Here is a 19,093-nt window from a genome sequence, read left to right as displayed (position 1 = left end):
TAACTTGCATACCTAGGTACATGTATGGTGCTATCTTTCAAGGATTCCACGGTAAGCTCTCCTGCCCTTCGGGCTGGGACCAGATAAACCCCTCAGGTACCTCGACTACCCTGCTCTTCAGCCAGTCCTGGACGCCATCCCAATCAACGCACTTGTGCATGGCGTTTGAGTTTGGAGTGGGGTTTTGATGATCAAGCACCCAGTCGTATGTTACGAGTGTAGCATCGAAATTGCACATGAGACTCTGCCTGATGTAGTCGACGCAGTGTTCATAGTGACGCTCGTACATGTCAGGGATATCCTTGATCTTCTGCTGCACTTCCTTGAAATACGATTGGTGATGGTCCTGCCAGATGTAATGCAGGCAGTGCAGCTGATGCGTTCCCACGGCCACCGCAATATATCCTCCTCCGACTGCTTCTGGGAAGCGAGATGCAGTACTGAGATTGTGGCCGACGGCCTCAATCTCGGAGGCTTCCACTCCGATCATGCCGTATTCCATGACTGAATGCCAGGCTGCCTTGGTATCCGGGCTTGGGGGGCCTTTGAAGGGAGACGGGTGCCAAAGAGAGCCATTGAAGCGCGTTTCGACGTAGGGAATGGAAGCCACACCTTCGTCAATGGGGGCTGTGGAGTTCAGTCAGTAGGTTCAATTTCGGTCAGATCTGGTGAGCATACAGTAGTAGTTGTGTAAATTCCAGCATGAAGTCCAGGAGACTCGGCCGACTTGGTTCCGAAGGGCAAGAAGCACAAGTATAATGCTTAGACTCACGCCGTGCGCAAGCCAGTGATATTTTGTTGTAAGACTGTTTGGTGATCTCGAATACATGTAAGTGGTTCCGTCATTTTCAGACCGAGAGATGCTCGACAAAGGTAGATAGGTTACGACGGGCTTCGAAAACATCTTGATGCTTCGTAAAGAGCAGGTGTATTGTCGTGATCAAGGAGATGATTTCGGATATGTTGTGGTAATCCAGAATCCGTCGAAAGATTCTCAGTTCCTGAAATTCGGAATGTTGAATGTTGACTTATCAGATAGTTCTATCGTCACTGACTGCACTGTTAATACATTTGATTGCGCTTACTTTGGCTACTGGCTCGCCCACCGACTCGGGGTATTGGCACACTTCTCGTAAGCCAATGAGCATGGTGCCCGCCTTTCGATGCCTCGTTGGCTTATCAAAGATGTTTAGGCTGACCGTTCTCGTCGGCAATTCCAAGATAAGGACCATGCTGGTACGAGACTGGGCAACGCGTTGAGGCTGAGAAAGAGATACAAAAGGATGATGGGAAGCCACCGGTCTTGAACTCAAGAATCTTACTATACTGTACTGAGTCAGCATTTGCTAAACAATCCTTTTCACAACATACCCTACGTAAAGAGTCGCAGACATGAAGCTACTTGTCATCGCACCAGTCTTGCTCGCTCTTGCATATGCTGCACCCGTAGCCCAGCTAGCCAGTGAGTCACCAGCCTTTGTGATAGCATCGCCTGGGCTAATTTGCCACTCTAGATTTTGAGGCTGATGCTATGCTGGCCGTTGCGCGGTCCCCAGAGTCCTCCTACGCTAACAAGCGTGGGGAGCGTGCCCATTTCGAAGCTGATGCAATGCTTGCTGTGGCAAGAGCCCCAAAGTCGTCCTATGCGGAGAAACGCGCCAAGTTCGAGGCTGATGCGATGCTTGCTGTTGCGAGGGACTCGGAGTCTTCGTACGCAAAGTGAGCAGGGTGGAACTCTGCATGCTCAATGATTCAACGCGATTAGCTACCTGATCAACAATGAAATGCTGCCGATCACTACCACCATTGAAACAAGGCTGTCTTGATGATTGTGACCGTCGCATAATTGCTTTCCTATATTACTGTACCGGTGAGTCTAATCGAGTGGCACGAAGTGCAGTACAATCTTCGAATGACCGTGCCCATTCAGCCGTGTCTTATCGCTGTCTAGGCCCGGGCCGAGAAGTCGTGAGACCCGAGCCGCGAAGTCGTTGGCAGGCGTGGCAGGAATGTAGACAACCTTGGAAGCAAGCAAGCACTTATCGATAAGAATTTCGAGCCACCATCTGGCACGTGTTTCTCGGCACTATTGATAATTCTTTGCTTGCTTGTTCACAAATCTGGTCGCTTGTGCCTTGGGGAGCGGCACACTGAAGTTCAAGCCCAGCCAGCAGTTTGAGCTGTGGGGTGGCACATGTGCGCGGTGGGGCGGGTTCACCCGCATGAAGTGAGCCGAGACCCACTTCCCGATATTGAATGCATGGAGGGCAGAGGAGTGCACCTGCTCTACCCTGCTCTCAAATGGCTCTGTAATGGAACTCGCTGATAGGCCGAACTGACCGCGTAGTGAAGCAAGCTGACGCTTATCTCCCATTGGTAATGTGTCAAGGGTCAGATCTATGTTCTGTCCCGCGCGTCTGAATAACTACAACACACCCTCGGACTTGTCAACATGCGCATATACGTGTTTGATGCCGCGAGCAAACACGCGAGCTTGTTTGCACCGCGTAGGCGCCTGTCGACATTTTCCAATATCCCGTCGTATCAGCATCCCCCAGATGTACTCATAGCGTCGCGGCGGCCCTCGATACACGCAGCCCCGTTGCGAACTGAGCGACCGGCAACCACAATCAGCATTCCTTCTTACCAATACCACCCCAATTTCCCTCCAGGCGTCATGGCTAGTCCATCGCCTCCAACATCTTCGTTCGTTGACCTAAAAGTAACCTTCCAAGTATTTCACTGACAGCATTGCAGGTACACCACGGCTTTCGCGCTCTTCGAGGCTTTGTGGGAGGTGAGATCATTCTCCTGCCACACGAGCATACGCGACTTTGGAAACCTCATGGCCACTAACAGTTGCTCCAGGCCGGCATCACCGTCTGCTTCGTCAACGTGGGCTCAGACCATCCGTCCATCATCGAAGCCATCGTCAAGGGCAAGAGAGAGCGGCCAGACAAATGGCCCCGGTTCATAACCTGCCCATCCGAGATAACAGCTATTTCGATGGCAGATGGCTACGCGAGGATATCTGGCCGGGCGCAAGCTGTCGTAGTTCATGTCGACGTAGGCACGCAAGCGCTTGGACAGGGCCTACACAATGCCAGCGTCGGGCGGGCGCCTGTGTTCATCTTCGCCGGAATGTGTCCCTATACTGAGGCTGGGGAGATGACGGGGTCACGGACAGAGTATATGCACTGGCTGCAGGAAGCGCCTGACCAGAAAGCTATCGTTCGCCAATATTGCAGATATACTGGCGAGATCCGGACAGGCCTCAACGTCAAGCAGACCGTTGCACGTGCGCTGCAGTTTGCAAACAGTGGACCCAAAGGACCAGTCTATGTTGCAAGCGCACGAGAGACACTTGCGGAGGTAATCGAGGAGCCTTACCGGTTGGATCAGGAACAGTGGAAAGCCGTCGGTCCCAGTGCTCTGCCAGCTGATGCGGTTGAAGAGGCAAGTTCTACATCTATGCGCTTACAAGACATCTTACTTACGTCATATGTTTACTCTTTAGGTAGCACAGGCCTTGGTCGGGAGCAAGCGCCCACTGGTAATCACAGGATACTCAGGAAGCGACAGGCGTTGTCCCGAACAACTGGTCGCTCTCGCAGATCTCATCCCTGGCTTGCGAGTGCATGACACTGGAGGCAGCGACCTCTGCTTCCCTTTCTCACACCCGGCTTCGCAAGGCTTCCGTCTTAGCACCGATGAATGCACACGCGATGCCGACATGATCTTACTCCTCGACTGCGACGTCCCTTGGATTCCATCAGTAAATCCGCCACCGAGAGGCACGCGCATATACCAGATCGACATCGACCCTCTGAACGAACGCATTCCAGTTTCCTTCTTCCCAGCGCATGGACGGTGGAGAGCTGAATGTTATACTGCATTAAGGCAGATTATTTCTCACATCACGACATCTCCCTTAAGTGGGACGCTTCAACAGTCTTCATTCCTGGAGCGCAAAAAGGTTCTTGCAGATAGCCATGAACAAAAACTCGTTGAGATCGCGGCACGATGTCACCTGGGCGACGAGCAATCTCTTGACGCGAGCAACATCGGCCATCTTCTTAAGCAGACTCTTCCGGACACAACAGTATTCGTGGTCGAGGCTGTGACATGCGGGCAGCTTCTCTCTGATCAGATTCAGGCCGATAGACCTGGCAGTTGGATCAATTGCGGTGCAACTGGTATTGGCTGGAGTAACGGCGCAGCATTAGGTGTCAAGATGGCCACAGACGACGCGGCCGTCACTACGGATAGTGCGCATAAGCCGACGCTCATTTGCCAGATTGTTGGAGACGGTAGCTTCATGTGCGCAGCACCTTCGAGCGCGTTGTGGGTTGGTGCCAAGTACAAAATACCCATCCTCACAATTGTACTCAACAATGGTGGTAGGTCTGCTGTCAAACACTTGCTACACGTGCGCTGACATTCTTAACAGGCTTCAAGGCTCCCAAGAACTCAACCGCCTTGGTGTATCCTGATGGATTGAATCAGGGAGCGACCGATGAAGAGATGAATATCTCCTTCAGGCCATCTCCAAACTATGCAGCACTCGCAGAAGCAGCTGCTGGAAGCAAGAGTTCGAAAGCCTCGACGCAGGATCCGAATCAGTGGATGGAAGGTGTACGGGTAGATTCAGTAGCATCTTTGAGGAAAGAGCTCGGTAAAGTCTCACAGCGAGTACTACAGGCGAAAAAGGGCATGTTGATAGAGGCTTTGATAACCCAGTAGGTCGGACTGGATGTGATAGGTGGGATGAACTATGACTCATTGAAATCCCACGCCTAGCCTTGTTTTTACTTCTGCGTGTCGGACGGCCAATTAAGTTAGTCTCCACATGTAGATGGTATGCATTGACCGACTACCAATACGCCTGAGCGCATTTCACCGCCCCCACTCTTCGACATGCTGTTTTGGAGTGCCCGATCCATGCATACGCTCTTACTGCGTCCTGGCGCATACGAGCAAAAATACAGGGCTTTCAGTCAAACAGGTGTAGTCAATGATAGCTACGATTAGCAATAGGAGGCGTAGCCTCGTCGTTGTGATAAGACAGCGCACTTCTTAGACATGTCGAATTTTCGCTCGTACGTGACAAGAAGCAGGACACGGTCTTGCCCATTCGTCTCACCCGGTTTTGTTTGCCCACTTTTGACACGCACTTTGGTGGTGTGCAACATGCTTCGTATCCCTGGACTCCAAGCGGCAAACATGGGTGGCTTTGACGCCCTTGATCCAATTGGAATAATGACGTACCGCCTTAAAGTTCCATGTACAGCCTTCTATGAAGCTCAGCCCCGTACGCTCAGCCTCGGGGGACCTCACTAAGGCACGCGAACACTTAAGTGTGTAAATACGCAAGGACGCACAAATCGCTGTCAGCCCAGCGAAACCATCACCTTTATTATCCATCATGTTTTTGGAGCAGATTTTCGGTCACGCCAAAGCCAGGTTCACTTTTGTGCCCGCCATTGAACCTCCGCCTGGGATTGAATCCAACCCTGAAAATCCCGCCTCGCTGGCTCGTTATGCTCACGTAACCACTGCAGTGTGCCTACCAATCATAACGGCCTTTTTCCTGCTTCGGACTTACGTTCGCGTCTACATCAAGCGAACCTGGATCTTCGAAGATTGTGAGTTATCCACTCCACCACATTGAGTCCACGTGTACTAATGTCTGATAGTCTTAACTACGATAGCATGGGTAAATACAACCGTGCTTTACAAAATCTTGGGCAGAAGTTTAACAGGGATTCAGGCAGGAACAGTCGCCTATCTCGGCATTATGGAAGCCACAATGGCGCACAATGGTGGGAAGCATGCTTGGGACATTACAGCAGCAGAAGCACAAGATGCAGCCTATGTACATCATGGCCACCTGCTTCAAAGCAACTGCTGCATGCGCTAACGTTTACTCCAGTGGTTCAACGTAGCAGCCATAGAGTATGGCGTTATGGTATGTGTGGTCAAACTTGCCGTACTTTGGCTTTACCGCCGCGTCTTTGCTCCCAAGCGCTGGAGCCCTCTCTACATCGCCATCATATTCCTAGTCGTCATACTCATCGGCTTCTATGGCGCGACTACATTTGCCAAGATATTCGAGTGTACACCGCGCGCAAAGATCACGAAACCTTCGCTTCCAGGCCATTGCGTCGATCTTTCCATGGTACTCAAAACCAGCGGATCATTCAACTTCATTACAGATTACCTGATTCTGGTTTTGCCTATCCAGGCAGTCTGGAAGCTTGACATCAGTCGGAAGAAGAAGTCGCTGGTCATATTTGTATTTACTTTTGGCTTATGGTGAGTAAGTGGCATGATGCTGTTGGACGCCCGGACTGACTACTACAAGCGCTCCCATCTTCGCAACTATCGGCTTTGTTGTTCGACTCCGAAACAGTAGCAACCGTGACAAATCTTGGAGACAGCCTGAGATACTTCTTTGGGGGTGAGCATTACATTATGATCTGAGTCTGACAGACCGTTCACTGACCACGGATTCCGTGTCTATAGTGCCGCAGAGCTCGCAAGTGGTATTCTGTGCGTGTGTTTCCCTGAATTCGGACCTCTCCTGCCACGCATACTTCGCATGATGCCGCACCGTCGACGATCCACAATGGAGGCGCGGCCTCTCGACAACGCGCTCGAAATTGGGGACTCACCCACGCTACCGAGACGAGCCTGGCGAGGCCGAGGCCGTCGGGAAAATCGTGAGAGACATGTGATGGACTCCGGAATAGGGTTGAGCGTATGCGATGCAGGCCGCAAATCCTATCGCGAACACTTCCTCCCAAGAGGGTGGATGGATTCAGGAATTGGCTCACACGCGGCGAGGACGATTGATCAAACCGCCTCTTTGGGGGGAATCCAGTCGAAGGACATCTCTTCAGCAAGCTCAAAGAGTGCGGAGCAGAACTGTAATCTAGATGCTCGTTCTGACTACGTGTAGAAGACGTATAACGTAGATGCAAAGCGATTAGTTTATACAAGTCAGTAGTGAGTTCCTGCTAAGGCTCTACTAAGACCTTGACTGTATATAACCTTGTGGTAATATCAATCGCTGCAGCACCCGAGAGAATGCATCGAGATGCCGTGGCTTTAAGATCATGGCTGTCGTCTTCTTGCCTTTGAGTCGTTCTCGACGAGCATTCCAGGGGCAAACACATCCGTCAATCAGGGCCATCCTTCTGATCAAGTGCTGCGTTGCTCATGTCTCGAAGAGAGCACATGCCCGTGTCGCTGAGAGGTTTTTCGAAGCGGAAGTCCACAACATGCGGCTTTCCTTGTACTTTTTGGAAGACTGGACCCAGTCATAGTCCTGAGCATGACCCTTTTTGGTGTTTCGGAAACAAGTGAAGAAGGTATGAGGAAAGAAGCTGAGGGCCAGAAGGGAGGTATTTATACATGTTGCCAAGTAGCGAGCAGCTCTCACATGTCCAACCCGTCGCTTTGTTTCAAACTGTTGAGTAGCTCAACGAGCAAGTCGTTTTCGAGACATTATCAGAACCTGGAATATTTTTGAAGGTTGCGCCAATGCACACATATGTTTTTTACCGCAGCGCCGAAGCAGAGCATTTCACGGTTTCACGATCAGTCCAATTCCAGCATGCGACAGAATTCCGGGAATTTGGAATGCGGAACGAAGTCTGCACACATGTGCAGCCTGTGTGCCTGCTTCTGGAGGGATGCACTCATGATTGGTAAACATTGCTGTTTACAGTGACCAGAGGTCCTTTACCCATGGCATATCTGCGTATAGTCTTTGGAGAAAGTACTCTCATGATATTGTCCTGTCGGTCGTTTTGGAGAAGAAAGCCGAAGTGTGAGGAAGATAGGGAGGAAGAATGGAGAGCAGGCGGATGTAGACTTTATGTTGTAAACTATGCTTTACTCTGGGTTTTAAATGATGTACGCTCCGAGCTTCCCACACATGTTCTTTTCTCTCATCACTTTTCGTAGCAGACGGCCATGGTCAAGTTGCTCCGATGTTTTTAAAGGCCAGACAGTCTCTTTTCATAGGTGTGGAACTTTCGTCATTCGGAAAAGGAAGGCGCATAGCCACCAGAGCAACAGGTTTTTGAGAAAGAAGTCAAGACTTTGGTATGAAAGAGAGGGATAGAAAGAGCTGGCGAGTTGGAATTTATATCTCAGCCTGGGCATCTTTCACGTCGCCACGTCCTTCGAGAGTTCCTTTGTAAGAAGACGCATCAAACGCTACCACCCATAGACTGCTGGTATACTTATCTCGAAGGCATACTCATCATACCTCGGGTCTAGCATATTGGCGACTAGAGAATATCCCCACATAATCTTCTTTTTGCCTTCTTTTCGGAGAACAGACTCGCATATATATAAATACCTTGTCGTTTTGGAGAGATAAGCGAAAGTTTGTGTGGGAGAAAGAGAGGAAGCAGAGGCAGAGTTTATACCTCAACCTCTTTCTGTGATCTTCGCATGGGGAAAAGCGAGCGCGTATTTCGGAAGACTAGGAGACGTCTCCACACATGGGTGGCTAGTGCGTGACTTTTTGAAAGCAAAAGCTCATGGCGATGAAGAGGTATGCTTTCGAAGCAGGGGACCTTTCCACATTCCAGTAGAGGTGAGTGTTTTGGAGGAGCAAAAGCTCATGCGGCTTTGCGGTGTCAATTTTGAGTAATTGGAGATAGAAACTGGTATGAGAGAGAGAGAAAGTAGGCGAGGAGGGCGATTATATACCCCGATCGTGAGACCAGACAGACCTTCTCTGCTCATCGAAGCCTTTCCGAGGATTTCTCGCAACATGCGTCGATGCATATTCTCTTTCAGTCCTCTATCACATGCGTTCAGATACCATCTTTGTAGGACCACCAGCGCAACAGATAGTAGACCGGAGAGCATTTTTTGAGACATGAGAAAAAGCAGTGGGAATGTCTGCAAGACTACTCCTCGTCCCCACACATCAAACTTCGCGTAGATCATTTTCGGTAAAGCCGATCTCCCACATGGAGCGGTCCATAGTTCTTTTTGGAAGCAGCACCAGCCGCAGACATTCAACGGTAGCAAATATCTTTTGGGTAACACAGTGAGTCTGGTAGTTATGAGAAGGAAGCAGGAAGACCGGCGAGAAGTATAAGGCTTTTATATACTGCGAGAGCCATCGATGACCCAGCTCTGTTTTTGATTGTGGGAAGAAGGACTCCACACCATGGGCATATTGCTAGAAGTTTTGGGCGAAGCACAAGTGCCAGCACATATGGTAAGTGGCAGTCTGTTTCTAGCTCACAGCCTCTCCATGAGCTTGATGTAGCTGAGTTTTGTATATGACGGAGGGGAGGGCAGAGACAGCCATGTAATAGTCCGTGATTGTTTTTTGGTTCGTGACTTAAGGATTACTTTCAGGCGGACGCGCCATCACCCACTCTGGTCGACTTTTTGGAGAAGGCACACCAGACATCGGTCGGTCGTATCAGTCTTTTGGAAAATACCACGAGAAGGTGTGGAGTACAGGATAGAAGTCCGGAGGCGTAAATGAGAAGTATTTATATGCTCAGAGAGCCCTGTCGCATCTATGTGGACATTTCCAGACCAAGGCGGAGGAAGCGCGGAACATGTAGTGGTAGCTTGGCTTTTTGAGAGGAGAGACCAGCTCGCCACATGATGACGGACCCTCTGTTTTTCCAGAGTCACAGACTCTCCATGCCTCATTGGCATTCATGATTTGATAAAGAGCAACAAGAGAGCCAGAGACAGACATAGTTCTGACAACTTTCGCTTTTGAAGTCCATAAATCTAGGTCTTCTTTTGGACAGCAGATCATGCATGGGTTACCTGAGCCTTTTTAGGAAGAGGAGTCTTCTCCATCCAGGAGCTGCCGAGAGGTTTTGGTAGAATAAACAGGAAGTTGTGGAATGAAGAGACAACTTCCACAGCGAGAATGGAAGGCTTTATACATCTTCGAGAACCATGCGAGATACGTGTGTGACTTTCAGAAAGGAGCAGGAGAGCGCCGCAACATTTCGGGAATGACCGAAGGTTTTGTTTTCGTGCCTTGATATTGAACCAGAACGCCGCTTCTCTCTCTCCATGTTCCAGCTGCGATACGTTTTTGGTCTTCTCGACCCTTCTCATGCCATAATATCGACGTGCTTTTCGGCATAAGCATAGGCGCAGAGCGGAACTGGACATTTGACGAAGTACTCAAAGTTTTGGTCTTGATATCCAGCAAGAAAGACAGACTCTCAGTCCATCACTGATGATTCTGAAGTTTTCTTGACCGCGCAGCCTCTCATGGCAGATTTACAATCTTGTTTTGGATAATTGCGCAGTCGCAGGGAAGAAGTCGACATATGTCAATGGCGGTGATATTTTGGAGATGCTTTTTCGAAAGGTAGTTGGTTTTGTGTGGGCGGCCTCGCACATACGTTGGCGACCTAGTCTTTTTGGAAGAAAGGTCCTCTCCATGATCCAGAGTGATCCGTCTTTTGAGAAATAAGAGGAGGAAGTGTGGAATGAAGGAGTCAAGTCCAGAAGACAGAGGAGGGGTTTATATACCCGTAAAGCGAGTATGCACACGTGATGCAACTCCGCAGCTCCGCAGTCTCGACCGGCGATAGTTGCTCACATAACAAATACACCAATACAAGACGCAGGATAAGATGAAGTAGTAAAATGTAGTAATTGATATACAGCCCATCTCATGAGCCTACACACTACCAAGCAATATAAAACGCCACAGTGAGGTTCGCGTCTTCAAGACACCACCGCCACCACCACCAATGCCATGCTAAGATTTCCATCTAAAATAGATATAAAGAAAAAGACATTACAGGAATGTTAAAGCCCTCGCCCGACCAATTTTCATGATTGTGATACATCATGCTCGCCACCCTAGCTTATACGGGAGTTCTACTCCCTCTTAAACTGCTGCTGAAACCCGCCCTGCTGCGGCGACCCAGGACTCCTATACGGGTTATTATTCGACGGGGCGCGTTGTGGCGCATTGGCGTTGATATCCCATCGCCTCTCGCCCTCCTCCTCTTCTACTTGTGGTGCGCGGGGTCGGCTGCGTGAGCGGGGTGGTGGAACCATAGTCTGGTATGAGTACTCCTCTACCTGTCCTGTCGAGATAGAACTAGGCGATCCGGGTGCGGTGCTGCGAGGCATTGATGGCGGAGGTAGGGGACCGCCTGGCGGAGGCGCATATGTGCTTTGCCCGCCGGAGGGCACTACGTGGAGGGGTAGAGGTGGAGGTGGGTTCTGGCGTGGTGTATCGACGGAGACGCGCGAGCCGAATGGCGAGAGTGTTGTGCCGCCCTTTCGCTTTCCGGCGGAACTGGCCTTGCGGAGTAGACCACGGACTTCGTCGAGGTCGGGTCGCTGGTCTGTGCTGGGACGGCCAATAGTGCTGGAGTCATCACCGCGAGCTTCCCAGGTGTCGTCACGGATGGTGTCTAGACCCGGCTTCCTGTTGTTGAGGGCGGTGATTGCGTTGCCTTCTGTGCCAACGCCCAAGTAGTCAGTACCAGAAGTCCTGCCGGTGTCCTCTTCCTTGGGGTTGAGTGGGCGGAGACGGCCGGCATCGGCGCTGGCCTTGTATTTCTCGTATGCTGCGACAGCTTCGGCGGGCGGGACTGCGACGGACCATGTGGGCTTGTCTTGCGAACCCAGAGCAGCGTCGCCTCCAGCCGGACCGTTGATCGGAACCTTGCGCAAAGCAACGACGAGCGCGCACATGAACTTGGATCGTCGGGACGCGCGGAGGGACTCGTTGGACCAGTTGCTCTTGTGGCGGATCTCGACACGGAGCTCCAGCTTGTTCATTTCAGCAATGCTGACAACCTCGATGTCGATATCAGAGTGGAACTCGCGGGCGTTAGCCGGATCGCGAACGAAGCTCATCATCTCCATCTTGAGCAGATTGATGTCCTCGAATGAGGTGCCGAAGTCGCAGAATACCGAAACTTGTTCTCGCATGGCCTTGCTTCGTGTGATGTTCTCCACCCACAGCGAGTTCAGGACAATGTTGGGTATCTGGACAGTTTTTCCGTTGGTGACGCGCTTGAACACGGTGTAGAGCAGTGCGATGTGCTCTACAGTGAGCTGCTCAGTGGTAATGTCGACGCGATCGCCGATATCGTACGGGTGCTTGACGAAGAGGAAGATGCAGGAACCGAGAACTTCTTGAGCCGTTGTCGCGAATACGAAGGACAGCGAAAGTAAGGCGGTTGCGGATGTAGCGAGAGTGGTACGGAAAGCCGGAGCGAGGAAGGCGACGAAGACGAAGATGCAGACAATGACCGCGATAGTCATGATAAGACCGTCAAGAGCGTTGATAGCTTGGTCGACATCGTGCATACTGGAGTTGATGGACTTGCGCTGTCTGGCGTAGTCAGTCACAGTCAAGATCATCTCTTCCAGACTGATGTCGCCGTTTCCGTCGCGGTCGATTGCAGCGAAGCACTCTTCAGCTTCTTCCTGGCGACCAGGGCCCATGACCTCGACAAGATCCTCCAGGTACAGCTCGTTCTTGCCTTCGACGACCATAGACATCCAGATACGCCTAGCCAGAGCTTCAGCACTCTTGTTCCTCTCCAAAGCAGTCAAGACAACGGAGTGAGCAGAGTTGGGGTCGAAGACCTTCTTGCCGGTGATTTCGGAAGCGATTGTACCAAAGACGGATGTGATCTTATCACCAATGCGACCAGCGTCTCGGCCAACTTCTTGGATGAGACGCATGGGAGTGCGACTGCCTGAGCGACCATGCTTAGCAGTACCCTTGCCCTTGCTGCCAAAACCGAGATCCAGAATTGTGTCCTGGATGATGTAATCCTCCTCTGCGAACTCGTTGCAGTAGGCGGGGAAAAGCGCTCGCGAAGTGTCGTAGAGGATACCGAGGAGGTAGATGTTGCGCTTCGACTCTTTGATCTTGTCGTCAAACTGCTTGCGGTGGTAGCTGATACTGATGAGCTGGATCAAGACGCGTTCGGCGAGGATGATGATGGTGCAGACAAGGAGGGCAAGCAAAACCGACTGCATCGTGCCAATCCATCCTGGATAGTTCTCGCCAGTTCTGCCAGCAACAGGTCGAATAAGCTACACGGAATTAGTGGCTGATAGTTCAAGTAATTTGACTGAACTTACTGCAGGGAAAGTAGCCTGATTGACAATCATCCAGAAAACGAAGGACAGAGGCTTCTCGAGAGCCCTCAAGAGCAGCGCATATTTCTTGACACCAGGGCTGACCACACCGATGAGGAATTCGAAGATGTTGGGGAGGAAGTGTGCCACAATCTTCATGACCCAGAAACTCAGCCAGATGATCTCGATCCAGATCCAGAACTTCTTCTGGCCTGTGCCGCCGATTGAACCTGTGATTGTGCCGGTTTGCGAGAGAATGATGGGAATGGCGAGTAGCAGCGCAACAGGAGCGACATAGATCATGTAGCGCGTGACAATGCTCCAGTTCAGGATCTTGGTGTAGATCCTGCCCATGCGGTTGAGGGCCGTCTTCTCTTCATGGGGGCGGGGAGGCAATGGCGCTCCTGTCCTGGAGTCGACTGGCGCCAGAGCCACCTTCCTGCGTCCCCGCGAGAACATGTGTGACTTCTCCGACTTCTCATTGCCGGACGTAGGCGAGGACTGCGTAGGGGTGTGACTGACGACAGTCTGGAGTGGGATATCGCCGCGGTTCTCCATGTTTCCGTTGTCGAGAGGCTGGAAGCCGTGGTTGGAGAGTCGAAAGGACCTCTGAGAGGAGGCTCGTTTGCTTGTCATGTAAAGGAAATCTAGTAGTTGTTCGTGGGTGCCGATTCGTCACTGCGAACGCGCAGGCGGGGTATTGTGGGTATTGTGAAAGGGAATGCAGATCCCGGAGTGTTTTGCCAAAACGAAGCTGGCGGAAGAGTGTGCGTCGAGCACTTCCTTTTTGAGAGCCGTTTGAACGAGTAGTACAATAGAGACGTGTAACGACAGCGATTGAACGAAGGCCTGCCGTCGGTTCTCTGTGCAAGGTAAGGAAACAAAGAGATAGAGGAACGAGCGAAGAGGCTCTCGGGACACAATAGCAGAAAAGGCAGGGTGGGAGAGCGAGTGAAGAAAAGTAGCAGTGCAAGGAGTTACTTTGACGAACAACGCCGCGCGCCGGTCCCCAGACCATGCTAGCTGTATGCAGGGAGGGGGTAGCGGGAAAAGCCACATGCCACTGAAACCGCTAGCTACTCGCCACAGCGAATCACCGAGGGGGAATATCGTCACCGCTGGCTGCACATAAAACTGCCAGGCCATGCTCTAATTACCGTTGTTCTGCACACATCGGACAGGCCGTTGAGCAGCGACTTGTATATCGTCGTTGGTGAGGATGGGGTTTTGGTTGAGCCTCATGCAGCGATGAGCATGATTCACCCGATCGGCCATCCCTGACGTTGATCGGTTCTGGCCAAAATACCCGGTGCAGATGCAGGTACACGCGTATCGATACGCCCAACAGAGAGGAAAATTGTGTCCAGCTCGTACAATCGCGATCGAGTTCACCATCGCCGGCCGAACATTCGGATTACACCGTCCAGAGTTCAGCCGACGAAAAAGCAACTAATCCCTTTGTTGCAGGGCGGCCAGGCCGCGGAAACCCCAAAGACGATGTCGCATGTCTACCATAGGTCCACAGCTCGCCTATTTCCGAGCATCCTGGTGGAGATACCCCGAATCGAGAAACTGTCCACGTAATCCATTCCCCCCTGTTGAGGCTTGCATCGTGCCTGCCCAGCAATGTTTCAGCCACACGCATCACACATGTCAGGTACATTTGGCCGTTGAATGGCTGCGAACCCTGTGGCGGTGAAATGAGCCTTTCTTTTCAGGAGTCGACGATGATGATGGCATTTGTACCAGCGTCTTTGCGGCGATACTGACAGCTGTCCGGCAAACGCGAGACGGAATGGGGCTATTCTTAGCTGTTGCGGATCCGCGGCGAAGCTTCTTATGATCAACCACTAGATGTCCCCACAGCCAGGGTCCAAACAGAACCGTCGTCGATGCTAAGATGTTAGGGCTCCAGAGTTTGTGTTTACACTCACGATCGATACGACGAAGGGCACCTTCACTATGACGTCGGTTATACGGGTGCGACATCCACGAGTTTCAGCCATTGATCAACACGGCCATGACGTTGTGCTGATCACCATGACAGCACTGAACACAACATTGCACAAACATCCCGGGTGCTCTTCAAAAATCTCCAAACTATACACGGACCCATTTATGAGTCGCATCAATGATTCAAGTAGTCCCACAACGAGAGTCTATCTAGCTGTTCCCACAAAGCGCAATACCAGCCACAACACAAAACCCCCAATTCCACATCGTCGCACTGACCAAATCATCTACATTCAGCACCCCAACACCTAGCCCCAACAACGTCTCCCAAATCTCATCTCTTTTCCCAATCGGCCAGTTCGGAGTACCCCAGTACCTACTCTTTAACCCTTTCGCCTCCGCTGCCTCGACCTGTTGCTTGACTGTTCCAACCTGTTTTGACGACATACTTGCGAACCACAGCTTGCCTACTGCGTCGCTGAGGGCGGCGGATGCATAGTAAGAGTTTGTGGTATTGTATTGGTTGTCCGAGACAGAGAGCAGCGGTGCGTCGAAGAAGATGTACCGATTTGCCATGGACTGAATGAGGTCGAAGGGGGCGTTTCCAGTGCCCACAATGGTGAGGGGGCCTGTGTGGAGCACCGAGCCGTCGTAGTATGTTAACCAGTCTTTGGAGCGAAGGGCAGCGAGTTGCGAGAGAAGGACTGGCCATGTTGCTGCCGGGTCGGATTTGAAGTCAACGAGTAGCACGGTGGTTGCGCTTGGCTTCATGTCGAAGACGCCGGTCTTTTTGTCTGGCTCTGAGGCTGTTGTTGCGTTTCGCTGTTCGAGGATGTTCACAAGTGGGTCGATGTATAAGCTCTTCAGAGTTCGATCGCTGGTTGTGGACTCCCAAGAATGACTGACCCGCAGTTCGCCATCTTCTGTCAACCAGATGTCTGCTTCAATACTAGTACATCCCGCCGCGAGGGCAGCATAGAGGGGAACAGAGCGCCAGTAATCATTGTGGGAGTGGCAGCTCTTGGGTACGATGTCACGGCTGAAGTCATCTCTCCAGTCGAATTGGAATGCCTTGGCTGCTTGCGGCTCTTGCCAGGTATCGACGATGTGGTGGAGGCCACTGTTCTTGGGGGAAGGAGCGAGCCGCTTTAGCAGTATAGACACGAATGTGATGTAAACACTAATGTATGTTAGTCTCACTTCGCACCTTGATCGGATCTCCTTACCCTCCAGCAATAGCACCGAAGATGGCCAAGATGACAGCAATGATTCCGAACCAAAGAACACAACGTCTTCTCCGTTGCTTTCGGTGGGCTTCGGTTTCACCAGGTCGACGCGATAATAACCCGCACCAGTTCAATCTCTTCCACCAGTGCTGCGATGCAGTACGTCGATGTACTTGCCGCTGAAGATCTAGCTCCTCCAGACTCATTGGACTAGAGATTCGACTGACAGCGTCATTCTCATCATCGCGATACGTTCGTGTAGTAGTGTCTCCGCGAGCCATGTCTGTACGGAAAGGCTGTAGTTCTATTGCAATGTCTGCTGTCGACATAAGATGACTGCGCAATGGTCAGACACAACACGGAAGAAGGAGATACTTGTGAGACCGTATAACCAAGTTGATGTATAGGCTTGGCTTGGGGGTAGCACCCGTGCGATGCGCAAACAAGTACAGTGTAGAGTTGCACCAGCCAAACCAGCGCTAATCAAACAAGGTAAACCACGATAGGGTCTCACCTCATCTGGAAGTCACTAATTTGGTGATGAGAAGAATGGAGAACCCCGTTTTTCACTCACCTTTACTGTCAGTCACTCCTTCACTTCAAACTCGTTGTCTTACGCTCTGGCATTGCATCTTCACCCCGAACACGCACTCTTTCATATACACCTCGCCCTTCACTCCGCCCCGACTCAACACCATCCAAATACATCTGCCTGATCGTGCGTAGACAATCAACCCTCACACAGCATGACACTTACGTCTCAGGCTTTCCGCAAGGCACCTACTTTCGCATCCATCTCCTCCACCAAACCACATCATCGCGACCTAGATTAGCACTTCCATATTGCCGCTTTGGGACAATGAACCGTCAATTTGGGACCAAGCGCCATCACTTTCACTTACGCCCCGTGAGATCATTCGTAAGCCTTCACATCTACACATCTACTCATACGATGAGATACCGCCTTGACGAAGGGCAGGAGGGCTCACGACGCGCGGCACTCTCTACTGCAGACGCATCGGGCTCTCTATTGCAGGTGCCTCGAACTGAGGTCCCGTTCGGTTACACGACCGCGGATATGCTTCGTCCGAAAGCAGATGCCAGGACTACAATGGATGAAGAAAGGAATATAGACTGTGTCGTCGTCGTCGTCATTGCATGAACTCAGGTTCACTCTGCTAGGTACCCTCGGCGACCAAGCGCGCGGATAGGACTAAACGCGGATAGTGGAGACATGCGCAGGTGGTGAAGTTTGTGTCATCCATCTAAGCCTCCAGCACGGTTCCTTGCAGAAAGCTTCGCATGTAAGATCCGTATCGTTTGCTTGTACTGTAAATAGCTGCCGCGGGGCATGTGTGATGTGATGGGTTGTTTCCCGAACTCGGTGCTGGTATGGGATTCGCTCTAGTGGTTAAATGCTGTTGTTCCTTCAGTGTGCCTTGTTAAGGCTTGACCTCTTCATCGTCCCTAGATTGTATGTTACGACGGCGACGGTTCGGTTGAATGTTACCTGGCTACATCACCTCGCATGCCGATGTTGATGGCACGATGGTGCAGGTAGGACCGCACTACTTACGCGGCCGGACAACCACGCCGCCAAGGCAACAACGAAGGTGTTCCAACAGCAAAGATGACGTCCAGAAAAAGAATCGAAAGGCGGGAGAGGCGCATTTCTCCAAGTGCGATGCACGACTACCTAACGCCCTGCACGATCTTCGCATGTGAAAGTCCGCAAGTTCCGCAAATCAATCCGAGGACCCCAGCAAAGAAAAAAGATACTGCACACACGCGCGCCTACAAACGCCCGCTCCGCCCACAAACCCTCAACACCTACCACCTACCCACCGACCACCAACCCACACCCAACCATCCCTCGCAACCCGGATAAACACCCGCAGCCCGCGCACAACCTTGCGCAAAGGGTCTTAGAGCCCCACGCGTATTGTTGCCAGCGAGGCTGCAGACGGCTCACATGCACCTGTCTGCTCTCAGTCTTAACCCCTTGCAGGCTAGTTTCTGTGGGGTTCTTGCATGTTGACAGGAGGCCCGATGGGAAGGAAGTGAGCTATCTTCAACCGAGCAGATCACGCACGGCAACACACCGACATTCACGGACGATATTTGCGAGACCGTGTCCTGCTGTTGTTGCCATTAACTTGGGGTTTTGGACAGGGAGAGTGATGGCGTGAACGCGCAACGCGTGACGATGCGGGAAAACGTGATGGACAGACCACTTTTGTCGCTTCTTCTTCCTCTTTGTTGACATTATCGTCGAGGTCTTTCCACAATTTCATTTGGTCCTAGACTAAGATTGGGGTATCTTAACCTGCATGCACGCGGTATGCCAACTCACCACACCGACTCTTTTTCACCCGCCGTCAACAGATCAACAATAAACAGCAGCAGGGACCCAGCCTCGTTTATTTTTTTCCCATCGTTCGCTACACTTAAAGCAAGCTTCAATATCGCATTTTCACGGAGCGCATACTTGACGTTTATTTCGCGTTTGATTACCCTTCTTTTCTTCGCTTTATTACTTTGGCGGGAAGATTGAGCATCCGAGCTTCAACGATAATAAACGATCACGAAACGAACGGCCGTCACGGATATACACAACAAAGAAATTGGGAACCCCGCATTCCACTATCTACTCAGCTCCCGCCACTACGGAAATCACCAACACTCCACTCCGACACCTCACAAAACTACGAAACGACCCACGCACACAATGGGCAAGGACTCCTCCTTCCGCCTCTGCATAGCGTCCCTGCTCATCATCCAAATCG

At 51.5% G+C, this 19,093-nt stretch overlaps 4 protein-coding genes across 4 annotated transcripts; 1 reads left to right on the top strand and 3 right to left on the bottom strand.

Annotated features, from left to right (window-relative positions):
- Positions 1-37: 37 nt before the first annotated feature.
- Positions 38-1,232, bottom strand: J4E88_001869 (uncharacterized protein; the record flags this gene model as incomplete). Its single annotated transcript, XM_049395537.1, has 2 exons — positions 38-627; positions 1,070-1,232. The coding sequence occupies 2 exons, from the start codon at positions 1,230-1,232 to the stop codon at positions 38-40; spliced, it is 753 nt and encodes a 250-aa protein (XP_049259401.1).
- A 1,445-nt stretch (positions 1,233-2,677) lies between these two features.
- On the top strand, positions 2,678-4,743 carry J4E88_001868 (uncharacterized protein; the record flags this gene model as incomplete). Its single annotated transcript, XM_049395536.1, is given in 5 exon segments — positions 2,678-2,706; positions 2,758-2,797; positions 2,869-3,601; positions 3,615-4,400; positions 4,451-4,743. The coding sequence occupies 5 exon segments, from the start codon at positions 2,678-2,680 to the stop codon at positions 4,741-4,743; spliced, it is 1,881 nt and encodes a 626-aa protein (XP_049259400.1).
- Positions 4,744-10,896: 6,153 nt separating this feature from the next.
- On the bottom strand, positions 10,897-13,686 carry J4E88_001867 (uncharacterized protein; the record flags this gene model as incomplete). The annotated part of the gene is made up of 2 exons (XM_049395535.1): positions 10,897-13,083; positions 13,132-13,686. The coding sequence occupies 2 exons, from the start codon at positions 13,684-13,686 to the stop codon at positions 10,897-10,899; spliced, it is 2,742 nt and encodes a 913-aa protein (XP_049259399.1).
- Positions 13,687-15,457: 1,771 nt separating this feature from the next.
- Positions 15,458-16,513, bottom strand: J4E88_001866 (uncharacterized protein; the record flags this gene model as incomplete). The annotated part of the gene is made up of 3 exons (XM_049395534.1): positions 15,458-15,492; positions 15,531-16,261; positions 16,308-16,513. 3 exons carry the CDS (start codon positions 16,511-16,513, stop codon positions 15,458-15,460), a joined length of 972 nt encoding a protein of 323 aa, XP_049259398.1.
- Positions 16,514-19,093: the final 2,580 nt, after the last annotated feature.

The sequence above is a fragment of the Alternaria novae-zelandiae genome (assembly GCF_023758075.1).
Source record: "Alternaria novae-zelandiae strain BMP 2774 chromosome Unknown scaffold_2, whole genome shotgun sequence".
NCBI lineage: Eukaryota > Fungi > Ascomycota > Dothideomycetes > Pleosporales > Pleosporaceae > Alternaria > Alternaria novae-zelandiae.
This window is presented reverse-complemented; position numbering and strand designations above follow the sequence as displayed.